The sequence below is a fragment of the Eptatretus burgeri genome, chromosome 7 (assembly GCF_056783735.1).
Source record: "Eptatretus burgeri isolate ZD-2024b chromosome 7, Ebu_testis_v1, whole genome shotgun sequence".
NCBI classification, from domain to species: Eukaryota; Metazoa; Chordata; class Myxini; order Myxiniformes; family Myxinidae; genus Eptatretus; species Eptatretus burgeri.
The window spans coordinates 497,531-514,452 of record NC_140967.1 but is presented as its reverse complement, the minus strand read 5'-3'; the positions used below and the strand labels follow the sequence as shown (position 1 = coordinate 514,452).

Here is a 16,922-nt window from a genome sequence, read left to right as displayed (position 1 = left end):
CACCAAAATCGAATTGATTCGTGCTTGTTACACACCCATCCTGTCCACCAAGTTTCGCCCATATCCGTGCACAACTATTTTAGATATCATGCAATATATCATTTTTAACCCTATCTTTCAAAGGTGAAAAAAAAAACTCTTGAAAAAAAAAATTATCGGATCCAGATCCGGATCTTCACCAAAACAGAATCAATTTTTCGTTGTTGCACAACCAACCAGTCCACCAAATTTTGTCCAAATCCATCCATAACATTTTGAGACATCACGCCATATATTGTTTGTGGCCCGATCTCTCAATGGTGCAAAAACAAAAAAAGTTTGCTCAAAAAAAGTAGATGGATTCATGGAATACTTACCCCTGACAGTTTTGAGAAGGACTTGGTGTGAGCCAACTCTTCTGGTGGCAAATTTGTAATGAATAAAAATGAAATTCAAATCAAATGGAAGACCAAATAGGTACAAGTCCTGCATTGGAGTCATCAGAAGGAACCCAAACAAGCAAAAAGCAAAGATGAGGTCATCAGGATGAACCTGGATAGGATTCACATTTCAGATGATACTCCTCCACCCTAAAACCCAACCAGGCACAGCCAAGTGAGCCTTATTCAAAACAACAACAAAAAAAAAAACACATCAAAAAATTAAATAATGCTGGTTGCCAGACCATGTGTCCGATCAAGTTGAAATTTAAAATAGATATTCCCCATCACGACTGGATCATAATTTTGAAGTTTCACGTCGATTGATGCAGCGGTTCAAGAGAGAATCAAAAAAATATTTCCCTTCAATCTAATATGGCTGCCAGACCATGTGACCTCTAAAATTTTCATGAACACCCTGGTATCCCCAAAGTTTGGGGAATATTTGTGTGATGTTTATTCTGTCTGTCACAAAATATGTCCAGCCATTCTGGAGATTTTAAGGGTTTTTGGGTAAATTCAATGTGGCTGGCAAACCATGTGACCTATGACATCGTAGGTGGGGAACCTTTTGTTCCTCATGGATAGGCAGTTATACTTGTAAAGTTTCTCCTTGATCTGTTCAGCCGTTTCGGAGAAGATTTTGAAGGTTTCTTTTTTTTCTTCTAAATGGCTGTCGAATCACGTGAATGAGGACGTCATAATTTTTTCTGTTGCCCAATTTATCCCTGGATGACCCTTTGAAAAATTTTCATACTGAGGGGATGTAGCATTCTACAATGCAATTATGATGTCATAACGAAGGCATCTATGACATTAAAAAAAATCACATTTATTCGTCATGGGGAGTGCTTTCCATGGAGCGGTTTCGGAGATACAGAGGTCCAACGTTTGTCCTTTTTTCCAACATTGCTGCTCCACCACGTGACCTGTGACGTCATAGCCATCATTAAAACATTCTACATGAGCAGTCACACTGATGGTAAAAATTTCATCAATCCGACAAGTGGTTCAAGAGAAAAAGGAATCACAAAATGCAGACACGCACGTACGTACACGGACCAATCGCTTAACCCCGCTTTTCGCTTTGTGAGCACGCATTAATTTTTAAATTCTTGGATCTGGATCCTGATTCGGATCTTCACCGAAGTTGAATCCATTTTTCCTTGTTGCACAACCAACTTGTCCGCCAAGTTTTTTCAGAATTCGTCCATAACGTTTGAAGACATCGTGCTACACATGGACATAATTCTTGGCCCCATCTCTCAGTGGTGAAGAATCACTTAAAAAAATTAAGGTTTTGGTATCCAGATCCAGAGCTGCATCTTCACCAAACCTTAGCGTTGGTGTCCTTGGATGGTCACCTACACACACAAAAAATTTCAGAACGATTGCTTCAAAACTGGACAAAAATTGTGTGAGACAAGACAAACAATATACTTGGCAAAATTATTTGGCCAATTAACTAAGAGCCGGCATGAAAACATCACCTCCTTCGGTGGTGAAGGTAACGTAATAAATAATGGTTGAACCGCATACGCTCGACACATTTCGTGTGAATGGGTGTTTTGTGCTCCAATGAGCTATAAAGTCTGAGAAGGGCGACTCGCACTGTGTGCACGATCCACTCATTCATCTTTGGACCAATTCACATCGTCCGACGTCAGAGTTATTGTCACTGTCACTATAGTTACAAACGAACAATTACGCACCAAGAAACTGCACATTATTTATTATATAATTGTTCATAGATTATATTGGTCAGTAAATATATAAATGGAGTCCAGGTGCAGGAGCGCTCCAAAACCCGATGCAAATCGAGTGAAAAAACAACATCAAACTATTGCCAGCTCACACACTTCCATTCATTTATAACGTACGCAACAATGGCGGAACTCTTTCTCTGCACGCCTCACACAAGCCCGTCCCAGAGTCCAATGTCCTTGGGAGTTTCTTTTTCCTCTCGACCCACTCCTCCCACGCTCCCCTCTCGCATCATCATCCATTCTCTCTTCCTTTTCTCAATTTAGCACCAAACCCCCTCCACTGACCCCCAACGTAATGAAAACATGACCCAGAGGGTCATGTTCTTGTACGCTAGACCTTCATCTAACCACGAGAGCAAGTGTTTCATCAAACATTTAATAAAATGATGAACTCTATTAAAAACAAAGGGAAGACTTGGAATATTTTACCTGGAAACTTTCGACAGGTGAGTAAGTGTAGTCGGTGCGTGGTCGGCGTGGCGAGTCATGCTTTCCTTGCTGTACCTGTTCGGCTGGACACAGTCCATCCAGTTTGATTTCATCAACTGATCACTCGTTCAGCGACACGACATGAAAATGACGAACAGGACCCTGATGGCCAACAGAGCAAGACTGCACGGGGTAAGTTTACCTTTCCTTGGGTCACAATTTGAATTTGTCACCACCACAACCACCACCACCCTGGACAGGTGATGCGCAGTTACCGAGCAGTCTGCATTCGGTCCAGCCATTCCCGATGAAGACCATTCGGAGTCCGAACGCTTCACCTGAGCCACACTGCCCTCACCTGCTGGATGGCCTGGTGCACATTTATATTTGCATCTTCCCAACTCCAAGAAGCCATTTACAAACTGCTGACTACAGTATTGTCTAACAAGTGAGAAGACGAAGGTGTGGGCGAGTGCAGACAAAAGGACGGACACCCATACCACACCTGTCACAGCAGCGAGGCACATGAGCACCACTGCGGACTCGACCGCCGCCCGCCATCCCTCCTCACCCTCGATGTGGTGCCGTTTCGCACCACTCACGTTTCCATGAGTGCCGGACATCGCACCGGGTTCCTCGGAAACTCAACGGGCCGCCGAGCCCTGAACCTCGAGTCCCGTTTCCCCTCTGCAGACTTTGCGGCCGCCACTCGGACTGGCCCGCGCTGGGAGCTCCCTCTCTGCACCTGTACCGGGCCGTGTCGGGTCGACGTGGTGAGCCCTCAGGATCGCAGCGCTGGAATGGTCACACCAAGTCGAGCCTGGACTGCTGGTACGGCATCCAGGGCGTCATGGTTTGCTTGGTCTCCCCACTCGGACTCCTTTGGCTGTAAAATTCCGCTGTGGTTGAGCAGATTCACTGAGCATCACATTTCGGAGATTGCTCCGAGCATAACGCGGCAAAGTGCGCGAATGGCGATTACCGGTTGGGAAGGGGAGGAGGGTGGTACCCGAGGTGTGGGCGATCGGAGGGAGAGGTAGAGAATTATGAATTGTTCGAGGGAGGTGGTGGTGATTGGAGGGATGTGGGGGCGATTGGAGGGATGTGGGGGCGATTGGAGGGAGGTGGTGGAACATTTGTTAGATTGGGGGGGGGGAGGAGTGATGGAGAATGAATCAAAATAATTTTCGGGTAAGATAAGTGGAGAGGAGGAGGCTATGGGGTCCTGGTGTAAAATCATGGAATAAAAGCTCGACACTTGCTCTTCCAAATTAGTGGACCCGTGGACTTGTGGGGGATTTAGCCAAAGCGATCGATCTGTTTACGAGCTGTGAAACTAGAATTTACATTTGGTGTGACCTGTCGGCAGATTAAAACAAACAAACAAACAAAGAAGAACAGCAAATAATAAATACTTCATGTGTCACAGAGTTCACACCCCTGAGCGGGTGTTGCGATGAAACAAATGATAAATGGCGAGTTGATGAGAGAGCGCACCGGCTGGTTGATGAGAGAGCACACCGGCGGGTTGATGAGAGTGTGCACCGGCTGGTTGATGAGAGAGCGCACCGGCGGGTTGATGAGAGTGTGCACCGGCTGTTTGATGAGAGAGCGCACCGGCTGGTTGATGAGAGAGCGCACCGGCGGGTTGATGAGAGTGTGCACCGGCTGGTTGATGAGAGTGCGCACCGGCGGGTTGATGAGAGTGTGCACCGGCTGGTTGATGAGAGTGCGCACCGGCTGGTTGATGAGAGTGCGCACCGGCTGGTTGATGAGAGTGCGCACCGGCTGGTTGATGAGAGAGCGCACCGGCTGGTTGATGAGAGTGCGCACCGGCTGGTTGATGAGAGAGTGCACCGGCTGGTTGATGAGAGTGCGCACCGGCTGGTTGATGAGAGTGCGCACCGGCTGGTTGATGAGAGAGCGCACCGGCTGGTTGATGAGAGTGCGCACCGGCTGTTTGATGAGAGAGCGCACCGGCTGGTTGATGAGAGTGCGCACCGGCTGGTTGATGAGAGAGCGCACCGGCGAGTTGATGAGAGTGTGCACCGGCTGGTTGATGAGAGTGCGCACCGGCTGGTTGATGAGAGTGTGCACCGGCTGGTTGATGAGAGAGCGCACCGGCTGGTTGATGAGAGAGCGCACCGGCTGGTTGATGAGAGTGCGCACCGGCTGGTTGATGAGAGTGCGCACCGGCGGGTTGATGAGAGTGTGCACCGGCGGGTTGATGAGAGTGCGCACCGGCTGGTTGATGAGAGAGCGCACCGGCTGGTTGATGAGAGAGCGCACCAGCCGCACGTACAGGACCGATTGCTTAACCCCGATTTTCTCTTCGAGAGCGTGGACTAACAATGCATCGATAACAACGATACAATTGTTATCGTTAACAACGAGCAACCTTCAATGAATTTTGCCTGATTGATCTTAAAGTGACAAAGAGTGAGGCCATGATGGAGCCTTTTGCATATTATGTGCAGCAATGTAATATTGCATTTCTTGTTCTGTTACGAAATGTCACGAAACAACATGAACACAAGATTCTTGTATGATGAACTCTCTTTATTTTGGACTCCATTTTCAATTCCTGTTCTGTTTGTACTTTGTTTGGTATTGTGCAAAACGGGGGTTATGCCATGATATGGACCTTTGGATTGGGGAGCGAGAATTGCGGGATTGTAGATGCACGCTGGGATCGTGTACGTGTGATGATCACGATCACCTCCATTTTTCCATTCCATCTAATGGTCTCTGTCACCCCTTTTAAGAAATTATGTGCTGCTCTTCTCTGTCGCTCTGCTCTCATAATTTCTATTCCATTTTCTAATATTGGGAGAATCTCAGAAAACATGACCTCACAACCCTTGCTTTCAGCTGCTTACCCAATATCCTCTACGTATTTTTGAAAACCTCCAAATAAACTTTCCTGACCTAATTTGCTCCTGTGTGTACCAGAACCAATGTCTTCTTACCGCTACCTGATACGATGATCGTTGCTATGCTCAAGTAGAACGAGAGGCATTAGTGTGTATCTGGGGCACCTTAAATATGCACCAATATGTCTTTGGAAGACATGTTACCATTGAGACTGATCACAAACCCTTGTTAGGTCTCCTGGGAGAAATCACAGCCATTCTGTCCACATCAACAGGTCGTGTACAACGTTGGGCGTTGACCCTTGCCGGTTATGACTTTTCATTGATTTACCGCCCGGGTAAAGAAACGTACTGTGCTGACGTGCTCAGTCGCTTGCCTTTTCCCATAACCATCCCAGAACCTCCACAATCTGGCAATATTATTAATCTCATGGCAAATGTCATTCACGATGAGGCGCCTGTAACCGCTAAGCACAATGCTTGTGCTGCTAATAGCAATCCAGATTTGTCACAAATTAAACGCTGTGTTATGTCAGGTAATTGGGCATCACCACCGGAAGGGGGGAAACCATACCTCATCCGGAAGGATGGGCTCTGTATTGATGCAGACTGCCTGCTTTGGGGTAGCTGAGTGATAATTCCGCCGAAACTCCGCGGGAAAATTACCAGTGAACTCCACAATGCTCATCCAGGCATAGTCACCATGAAGGCTATTTATTGCCCAAGCCCATGTTTGGTGGCCTGGTTTGGACAGTGACATTGAGTCCAGTGCACGCCATTGTTACACTTGTGAAGCCCATGCCAAGACACCGCCACAGTCTCAATTGGCCATGTGGTCGTGGCCTTCAAAGCCATGGTCCAGACTACACATCGACCATGCTGGTCAATTTCAAGGGAAGCTTTTCCTTATCGTAGTTGTTGCCCACTCCAAATGGATTGAAGCTCTCGTGGTGCCATCCTTATCCTCTGCTGCAACAATGGAAGCTCTACATACCATGTTTGCGCAACATGGCATTCCAAACTCCGTTGTATGAGATAATGGATCATCATTTACGAGTTCAGAGTTTCAGAACTTTTGTAAAATGAATGGCATTAAGCACTACACATCTGGCCCCGACAAACCTGCCAGTAATGGTCAAACTGAACGTGCTGTTCAGATCATCAAGAATGGTTTAAGCCGTGTCAAGGAAGCCTTCGTTCCTGTCTATCGAGTACATTACAGTGTGATATACCATCACCTGCAGCACTCCATACTGTCCGTTTCAGTACTCCACACTGTATTGCCAACTATGTAAAAATGCTGTTTTTCAAACTCCTTCCAGTAATCCAAACCCAACATTTACATGACCTGAAACCATCAAGCAAATCCATTTTGAAAAAGTCATCAGTTTGCCACTGACTTTGGTTGAGTGTGAACTCAAATTGCTTGTGAATAACGTGGTCAAGGTTCAAAGCTCTTAGTTCACTTTTGAAGAAGCTAATTGTTATTTCCAATCAACTTGATCGCTTTCTCCTTGCAAGTATTTATTGATAACAGTGCATCCAGTCATCCAACCGATAAAGAGTCCATGCAAGACTGGAGATAATGTTGAAATTACCATTTTGTTGTGTGAGCCAGGTGACGAACAAGCTCATGAGTCGACAAGGTGCTGCCTGGCATACTCCCAAATGAGTAGTGCACCGCTCACGTGAACATTCAGAGAGCGCACGACTCCTCGCTGTGGGATCTCCACGCACACATCGAGCTCGTGCAGGAGAGGTGCTGGGATGCCTTCTCGCTCGTTCCTGCATGGATGGGACAAGGGGTGGGTGAGCTCGTGGCTGCACTGCAAACAAGCAAACAAATGGGAAAGCGAGAGAAAATAATATAATAAGGGAATCATCCACCTCCATTGGCCGTCTCCTTTATTAGAAACACAATGGGGGTACCGACTTACACCATCTTCAGTCATGACAACAGGAGTTTTAGTATTTCCTAAATCCACCTAAACCTGACACTTATGAAGAACTGGCAGCGGTACCCGGCGTTGCCCGGTGTTTTTCCAATCATGTTAGCATTTTGATGAAATCAATTTTTTTTGCATTTTTCTTTTTGTGGGGGCATAAACCACCTCTCTATGCCCACAAAGGAATGGGGTCGGACATCATTTAATATTTCCTTTCACATAGCTACAAAGGATTCGGCATTATAGAGCAATGATAATAATAATAATAATAAAAAGCTTTGTTTTCAAAATTTTACAATTCTTTTTTTTGCCTCAAACACTCGCAGGCACTCAATGACGAACCTTTGAAAGTTTGACGAAGATCCGGTCAGCCATCTCTGAGAAAAATGGCAACACAGACAAATAGCTCTTTTACAGTGAAGATGTTACGGTTGTCACTCGAGCCAAGTTATAACCAAGCTGAAATGCACATATTGCGATGTGATGAAGAATAATAATAATAAGAATAAATAATACTAACGAATTCAATAGGGCTTCAGCCATTTGGCTTGAAGCCCTAATAAGAAGTCCACACGGTGATTTGAGGTTAAAATTACATCGGAATTGGCTTTGTTCGTGGGTTCAGCTTTATTTCACCCAAGTTCTCTGATAGATTGAGATACTCCAGTATCACGTATGAAAATGTAAACTCATGCTTGTTGTTCATTTGTAGCATTAAGCATGAACTGAAAAGTAGAAAATTATTCTTTGAATTCTTCTTATTGAGAAAGCAAAACAAATATTAAATGACAAAGTGTCTCAAAATGCAAGTGGTCCATCCGCATCCGCTTTGCACTCGAACTAAACCTGACGAAAACAACAGGTAACAAAGAGAGAGAAGTAAAATGAATTCGTTTTATTTTAGTGTTCTCCATATTCAGATAACAAAGATTTGGTAATAATTTGATGACAAAAGCTCAAATGGTAAAAAAAGAAACAAAGGAGCGATTACAAAACCCGGCCGTCTCGCACTGCACAGTGTACGGGCTAGTTAGGCCGATTTGTATTCACTGTAACTTTGCCCTTTGACATTTTGCCTCGATTATTAATTAGTATTCTCCATCATCTCATAATAAAGGTTTGCTGAAAAATTGATGACAAAAGCTGAAATGGAAAAAAGGTTATAGCCTGGACTCGGACTCGCACGCACGCATGCACGCACGCACGCACACGCAGGCACGCGCGCGCACGCACGCACGCACACGCAGGCACGCGCGCGCGCGCACGCACACACACACACACGCACACACACACACACACACACACACACACACACACACACACACACACACACGCACACACACACTAAAGACGACACACACACACACACACACACACACACTCAAGACGACACACACACACACACACACACACACACACACTCAAGACGACACACACACACACACACACACACACTCAAGACGACACACACACACACACACACACACACACACTCAAGACGACACACACACACACACACACACACACACACACACACACACACACACACACACACACACACACACACACACACACACACACACACACGACACTTTGAGACATGGGAGGGCTCTGTTCCACCTTCTGAGACCCACATATGGAAACTAGAGGGGGAGCACTTGGTAGAGTGCAAAACCTCTGCCGCCAATACTGCTGGGTCACTTAAGTGAACCTGATATCCTATTCATTGTAGGTCAAAACGGATCAGACTCGACTGAACCACGATTGAATAAACTAAACTGATCGACGCGCATGTAGAAATGCCAAAAAAAAAAAAAAAAAAAATCGAAATTTTTTTGAAAAAAAAAGTTGCAAAATTTTATTTTTTCCTCCAACAATTTTTTTTTGGGGGGGGGTTGAAATCACTTAAAACATTCAGAAATGCAAAAAAAATTCAAATATTTTTCAAATAAAATCGAATTTTTTTTGAAAAAAAGTTGCAAATTTTTTTTTTCCTTGAAGAAGTTAATTTTTTTTTTGGTTGGAAATCACTTAAAACATATATAAATGCAAAAACAAAAATTCAAATTTTTTTTCAAAATGGCCGCCATAGCGGCCATATTGGATTTTGTACTAAGTCCAAAATCGAATGGCATGATCCTTGGACCATACCTAACCCCCCCCCCCCACCAAGTTTCGTAGAAATCTGTCCAGGAGTTTTTCCGTAATACTGTTCACAAACAAATAAACAAACAAACAAGCAGTCATAGACTGGTACTTACGGAATCGTCAACTTGACCTCTGACCTTGTCTAATAAAAGCTGTCTCGAGAGAAGGTAGTGACGCAAACCAGAAGTTTCTACGATGATTCTGTACGAAACCATCAAAAATCGAATGTTTTGGATGTTTGACCTCACTGTGACATGGACCTTTGACCGATTTTGACCAAAATCTAATCAGCGCTTGCCATCACCCTCCTGAATCACGTGGTGGAATTTGACATTGGTAGATTCTTCCGTTCTCGAGTAGTCTGTACCAAACCATCAAAAATCGAATATTTGACCTCGCTGTGACCTTGACCTTTGACCGATTTTGACCAAAATCTAATCAGCACTAGCCATCACCCTCCTGAATCAGGTGGTGTAATTTGACATTGGTAGCTTCTTCCGTTCTCGAGTTATCGTGCCTACAAACAAACAAACAAACACGCAGTCATAGACTGGTACTTACGAAATTGTCGACTTGACCTCTGACCTTGTCTAATAAAAGCTGTCTCAAGAGAAGGTAGCGACGCAAACCAGAAGTTTCTATGATGATTCTGTACGAAACCATCAAAAATCGAATGTTTTGGATGTTTGACCTCACTGTGACCTTGACCTTTGACCGATTTTGACGAAACTCTAATCAGCACTAGCCATCACCCTCCTGAATCACGTGGTGTAATTTGACAATGGTAGCTTCTTCCCTTCTCGAGTTATCTGTACGAAACCATCAAAAATCGAATATTTGACCTCACTGTGACCTTGACCTTTGACCGATTTTGACCAAAATCTAATCAGCACTAGCAATCACCGTCTTGAATCACTTGGTGTAATTTGACATTGGTAGCTTCTTCCATTCTTGAGTTATCGTGCCTACAAACAAACAAACAAACAAACAAACAAACAGAAACGGAAGTCATCAATATACTTACGAAATCTTTAGATTTCGTAAGTAACAAACAAACACACAAACAAGCAGTCATAGACTGGTACTTACGAAATCGTCAACTTGACCTCTGACCTTGTCTAATAAAAGCTGTCTCTTGAGAAGGTAACGATGCAAACCAGAAGTTTCTCCGATGATTCTGTACCAAACCATCAAAAATCGAATGTTTTGGATGTTTGACCTCACTGTGACCTTGACCTTTGACCCATTTTTACCAAAATCTAATCAGCATTAGCCATCACTCTCCTGAATCACGTGGTGTAATTTGACATTGGTAGCTTCTTCCGTTCTGAATTATCGTGCCTACAAACAAACAAACAAACAAACAGAAACGGAAGTCATCAATATACTTTCGAAATCTTTAGATTTCATAAGTAACAAACAGAAAGGGGTGAAAACAGTAACCTCCAATCTTCGATGGCGGAGGTTAACAACAACCAACGACTCAGGATGTAATCGGATAAAAGGAAGTGTCGAGATGGGGGGCTGGGGTGGGATGAAACATCGACAGCAGAGCGTTTTTTAATACATGATCGTGGCTCGTGAAAGAGCTGCAACACAGAACAAAACAGAACACAAAACAACAAAAGGAACAGCAGGAGAAAGTGGAAAACACCAACAGCAGGACAGAGAGAGAAGGTAGATGGAGATGGACAAACAAGGGATGCAGGTAACGAGGGGTCGGGGAGAACACAAAGGGTGGACAATATGGATGCATAAGCAAGGTTTTTGGAGGAGTGGGGGGTGTGGGGTGGTTTAACGTGTGCAGAAAAGATCATGGTTTTGGATGGGGGATGACTTGAGATGGTGGCGAACAGCTCTCTTGCAGACCTGGAGGGAAGAATGAGTTTGAAGAGAGTATGGAAGGTGGTTCCTCAGATGGGAAAAAAAGAGGAATAAATGAGTGTTGCAGAGTTGAAGGACAAAACAGAGGGAGAGGAATGGGGGGACTGGAAAGGATGCATTTGGTGGACAAGATGGATACAGAAGGAAACTCGAAGGAAGGAAAAATTGGAAATTTGGAAGTAGCTGGGATTGGGGATGGGAGTTAACGGAGGAAGAAAATATAATGATTCTGCATTGGGGACAATGTGAGATGGTGGTGCAAAGCTGTCTTGAAGACATGGAGGGAAGAATGAGGTTGAAGAGAGTGTGGAAGTTGGTTCCTCATAGGAGTAAAAGGAGGAATGAATGAGTGCAGGTGAGCAGTGATACTGGTTGATGGAAGATGCCGTGGACCCTGCAGAAATTTGGAGGGGGGTGGGTGGGGACAAAGCACAGAAAGAGCAGAAGGTGCAAGACGAGAAGGGAGACGGAAGAAGACAACGAGACCACAGACAGGTCTGCAATGGGGAAATGACAGGCCCATTGGCTCAGCTTCATCACGGGTAATTCCAATGATCTTAAAGGCCTTGATTTCTATGGTGTCAAGCTGAGTAAGGTTGTGAGGCAGAAGAGCCAGCCTAGAGGACATATCTCATGCTTTTGATAGTCCACCAAGCTGTGGATGAAGGCCTTGTAGGTGGATAGGAGTTCAGGTGTGCCAAGGAAGAACTTTGAACGAAGGAGGATGCCCAGTCACTGATTGGCTTTGGAGGCCAACTTTGAAATGTGGTTTTGCCCAAAAAAGATCATGGCTGATAGTGAGACCCAGGAGTTTGAATGACTGAACTTCCTCAAAAGGATTAAGTAAGTAGGTTGAGGGGGGAGAGGGAAGGACTGGGTAGGTGGTGTCAGACGGTCCTGTCAGAGAGCAAGTGTGTGAGATTTGTCAGGATTAAAAGACATATTCCAAGTCTATGACCAGCTGAAGAGAAGGAAGAGGCTGCAGCCTGCCTGTCTGGATGATGAGAGATGTCACAGCAGAGGGTGTAGTTATCAACAAATAGAAAAGGGAATTTTCTGGAGAGATCATTGTTCTGGGCCCATTCCTATTTCTGGTCTTAATTACTGACTTGCGGCACTTGACAGGGAGAGAAGATGGAAGGATTCCACTTAGAGCCACACGTTGGCGATGAAAACAGAGGAAGTCAGAAAGCCAGGTGTGGAGTTGGATGTCATTGGCAGATTATTTGGAGAGCAAGGCGCGGTTGTATCAAAAGCACGAGATATGTCCAGAGAGACAGCCCTGATCTCATGTCTGACCTCCATCCATTGTTGGGAGAGTAGAAGCAGCATGTCCAAGGTGGAGTGCCCAGTCTAAAACCAAATTAATGATCTGATGAGGTTATTGGAGAAAAGAAAGGATTTCATATCAACTGCGATGATGGATTAAATGATGTTGCTCATGATTGGAAATAAGCTGATGGGTCTGTAGTTAAGGGGATCCGTTTTTGCTTATTTTTACCCTGTGCACATGAAGCGAAGAGTGGGGTTAAAGGGGATTCCAAACACTTGGTCCACCTCGACGCTAATCTATCCCCCGATACCCTCAAAATAGATATGATATGTATTTTTCCGATTTCTGATTTATATAGTAGGCCGAAGTAATTTTGCGATTAAAAGTCAAAAGCTTCTTCTTCATGCTTAGCCATGACGTCATCCCTGGAAGTCGACCACCACATCCGTATTGTCTACGGGTTACATCGCCTACGGAACTAAAATTCAACTAAAATGGCGAATAATTTTCGATTTTCCACAAGTATGCCAAGTCGATTTGTTCTTGGTGGTTGTGTAGTAATACAATCTGAGATGGTTTCATGCTACACCAACACCCCAACTTTTCCAGAAATTAGAGGAGATTTGTCGGAAATACCTGAGTGTGGATCGGGCCAAGAAATTGTTCACTTTTGTGAACCAAGAAAATGTTCCCCCTTTATCATCCCCACAAGCAACCACATGCCCCTCCATCCACCACCCTCCCCCCAAAATACCCATCAACATCCAACACTCCCCTCCCTCAACCATTCCCCGACAATCCTCCATCAAGCATCACCTAAACAATACCCAACACCACACCCCACCTCCCCCCCCCCGAGCACCACTCCCCCTCCACTGGGATGGGACATCAACACAGCACGGACAAGGACACAACGGTGGGACACGACATAGCATGACCACAGACACAAATGGTATCCCGGGAAAGTATGAAATATGAAATGGGATAATTCCATAACATACAGGCACCTGGTTAACCTGCAATGGTGGAACAACAAAACATGTCGCCCATTTTGTCAGTGGTGTCTGAGTGTGCCTGAGCGGTGTCTGTGCTATGTCGTGTCCGTGTCGTGTCCATGCTAATGACGGTGGAATCAGTATTGGAATCCAAGCTCGAAATTCAGTTTCTCTTTGTAAGCTGCCATTTAGATCAAGGTGAGTTCTGAGTGTGACACATCACTGGCAAACTCGAAAATCTACACTTTTTTCGAGGGGCTTTTTTCAGCATTTTCTGATTGGCCAAAAATGTCAATTTTTTCCCCTTCAAAGTAGATATTTTCAATGGTTTGCAGAGAAAAGATTTTTTCTTAGTTTGGGTTCCACTGCAATTGGTTCATCTCCAACCGATAGAAATGTGGGGGGGTGGGGGCAGGATTTTTTGCTTTCTGGAATTTACATTCCAGATAAGGTGTTGTCATCATGCACCGTCCGTCCGTCGACGACTTCTCCGGCCAAACCGCTGGGCCGATCCGGCTGAAATATAGCAGCAACGTTCCTCTCCTGTCTGGTAACAAGAATTGCAAAGCTCGTTCCTGTCACTTGACGAAGTATGTCAAAATGGCCGACTTAGCAAATTTCTTCAAAAATCTTCTTCTCCAGACACACCATTCAGAATGCTACCAAATTTGGGTTACAACATTAGGGCAGGACCCAGATAAACTACAGGTCCAGTGATCCTATTTTTTCCCCCTTGTGCTTATGACCTGACCCTGGGTGCGACGAACACGCATGCAAAATGTGGTGAAGATCGGGTGAAAATCATGTGGAATTTAAATTGGAATTAGATAGGTACCTGGAAGTTATGGAGATCGAGAGGTATGGGGATGTTGATAAGACTTTCAGGTAGTTTGAGTGTTGATGGGTGATTGTATGCATGTGTACGGAGTGCTGTTGGTGGGGGTCTCGTCAAGGGCTGTTGTGTGGTTTATGTTGTGTGTTTTTAACCAAGCCCATGCCCCTTCCCCTTAGGAGAAGAAATATATTTATATATATTTACAAAAAAAGTACAAAATATTAAAAAATTGCATTTTCATATTTTGATGTTGTGTTGATAAATTAGTGTGGTGTTGATGTCACACAGACATGATGGGCTGAATGGTCTCCACCTATCTGATTTCCTTGTATCCCATTTCAAACTGTTCCTGTTTCCCATTCCCTTATTAGCCCACGCTCACGAAGCAAAAAGCGGGGTAAAGCGATCGGTCCCGTATATGCGTATGTGCGTGTCTGCATTTTGTTATTTCCTTTTCTCTGGAACCGCCTGTTGGATTGACACAAATTTTTCACCATTGGTTCGACTACTCATGTAGAATGTTTTAATGATAATTATGACATCAACGGCACCAAGGAAAAAACTGAAACTTGGCACTCGGGCAAGTACTCATGGGGAATAAGTGTGAATTTTTATGATGTCATAGATGCCTTCGTTATGACATCATAATTGCATATGTAGAAAGTACTCCCCATGGGGAATAAGTGTGAATTTTTATGATGTCATAGATGCCTTCGTTATGACATCATAATTGCATACGTAGAAAGCTACATCTGATCAGTATGAAAAATTTTGAGGGTCATCGAGGGAAAAAATGGTCTACAGAAAAAAAAATGATTACATTATCAGTGACGTGATTCGGCAGCCATATTGTTAAAAAAAAAAAAAAACTTCTCTGAAGTGCCTGAACAGATTGAGGCGAAACTTTACACGTATGACTGCCTCTCCATGAGGAAGAAAAGGTTCACACATATAACGTCATAGGTCACATGGTTTGCCAGCCATATTGGATTTACCTAAAAACTCGGGTAAATAGTTTTATCAGTTGTGGTTTCATCAATTAATTTATATTTATCATATTAAAAGTGAAAACCTTTTCGCTAGATGAAATGAAATAAAAACAAAAATAAGAAAAGAAAAAAACCACACCCTGTTGGTCATATTTGCATAAGGTCACATTTGGGGAAGTGGTATGCTCACTGGTCTGGTGCTTGTCCTATGACCTACTGGTTTGATTTGTCATTAAGTCAAGATAAGCACGCGCATAACGTACAGTTAGCATTAGCAAGTCAGACGGTGCTTGGTGCCAATATGTTTCAGTGAGAGCAAGCAACTATCAGACTGCACTTGGAACAGAAATGGACATAAGAAAATGGCTACACGGTGCTGCTTCTTCAAGGCCTCCTCCAGCACCACCAACGGAAGAGGGAGCAAATGCGCCCAGCACGGCCACCTCTGAAGAGCAAGAGCCTCCTCCTGCAAGCAGCCATGATGCATCTGCTAGCATAAGCGCTAGCTGTGGAAGACAACACAAAGTCATAGATGACCTCGGGACTGACCAGCCCAACCAAATCGTCTGACAACAGTACCCTGCCAGCATTTTCAGTGGTAGGAAGCATTCATTTGTCTCCGCTTGGTATCACAACCGAGACTGGCTTGAATATAGTGTCAAGGCCGATGCAGCATTTTGATTTTGCTGTTGGCTGTCTCGTGCCACTCAGAGGTCTGGATGCCTTTGTGAGTGTGGGCTTTCGTAACTGGAAAAATGCTGTGGAGAGAGATCGGGGATTTCATAAACACAAATCTTCAAAGGAGCATATCACTTGCAATACACTGTGGAAGGAGCGGGAGAGGCGTGTCAATACTGGGAAGGTGATTTCATCACTTGTCAACGCAGACCAACTATGAAAGAACAGGTATTACGTTTCCTCTCTCATCGATGTTATCGGATTTTTGGCGGAAAACCAGTTGCTTTTACGAGGGAAGCTAGAGGCTTTCGATAACATGTCAGAGGGGAGAGGGGTGGGGGGCAGTGGACTTCTCCTCTCCTTACTGGACTATATGATTAAAAAGGACCGGAATTGGCTGATGTGAAAATGATCCCTCGCAACGCCACGTACACCTGTCATGACATGCAAAATGAAGTCATAAGTACACTCAGCAGTGTAGTGACAGAGGCTATAGTGGAGGAAGTATGCAACTCCTATTACACTTTGAAAGTGCATGGAACCCGTGACCCCACCAGGTATTAAAATATATCAATTGTCATTCGATTTGTAAATGAGTCATATGAGGTCACCGAGGGCTGGCTAACCAGAACAACAGCTAGCAAAGGTGACGCACAGACATTAACAGACACCATTTTGGCAGAGCTA

The 16,922-nt window shown here is 44.5% G+C and overlaps 2 protein-coding genes across 9 annotated transcripts in view; both read right to left on the bottom strand.

The window, feature by feature from the left end:
- LOC147022525 (beta-3 adrenergic receptor-like) overlaps positions 1-4,022 on the bottom strand; it is a 77,602-nt gene extending 73,580 nt beyond the window's left edge. Inside the window, exons 1-2 of one of the 3 annotated variants that reach the window (XM_085887181.1) lie at positions 2,817-4,022; positions 2,615-2,697 (exon numbers count right to left, since the gene is read on the bottom strand). Coding sequence is in view for 1 of the 3 variants with exons in the window: in XM_085887180.1 (XP_085743306.1) it covers positions 3,120-3,237 (118 nt within the window). In the remaining 2 variants the exon portion in view is untranslated. Of the gene's footprint in view, positions 1-2,614 lie in introns of all 3 variants that reach the window. The other 2 variants (XM_085887182.1, XM_085887180.1) reach the window with 2 other exon arrangements.
- TARBP1 (tRNA guanosine 2 -O-methyltransferase TARBP1) overlaps positions 1,231-16,922 on the bottom strand; it is a 252,721-nt gene continuing 237,029 nt past the window's right edge. For 2 of the 6 annotated variants that reach the window (XM_085887176.1, XM_085887178.1), the window contains one exon: positions 6,995-7,272. In XM_085887176.1, coding sequence (XP_085743302.1) covers positions 7,119-7,272 — 154 coding nt within the window. In that variant the 3' untranslated portion in view covers positions 6,995-7,118. Of the gene's footprint in view, positions 1,784-6,994; positions 7,273-16,922 lie in introns of those variants that run through there. The other 4 variants (XM_085887174.1, XM_085887179.1, XM_085887177.1 and 1 more) reach the window with 4 other exon arrangements.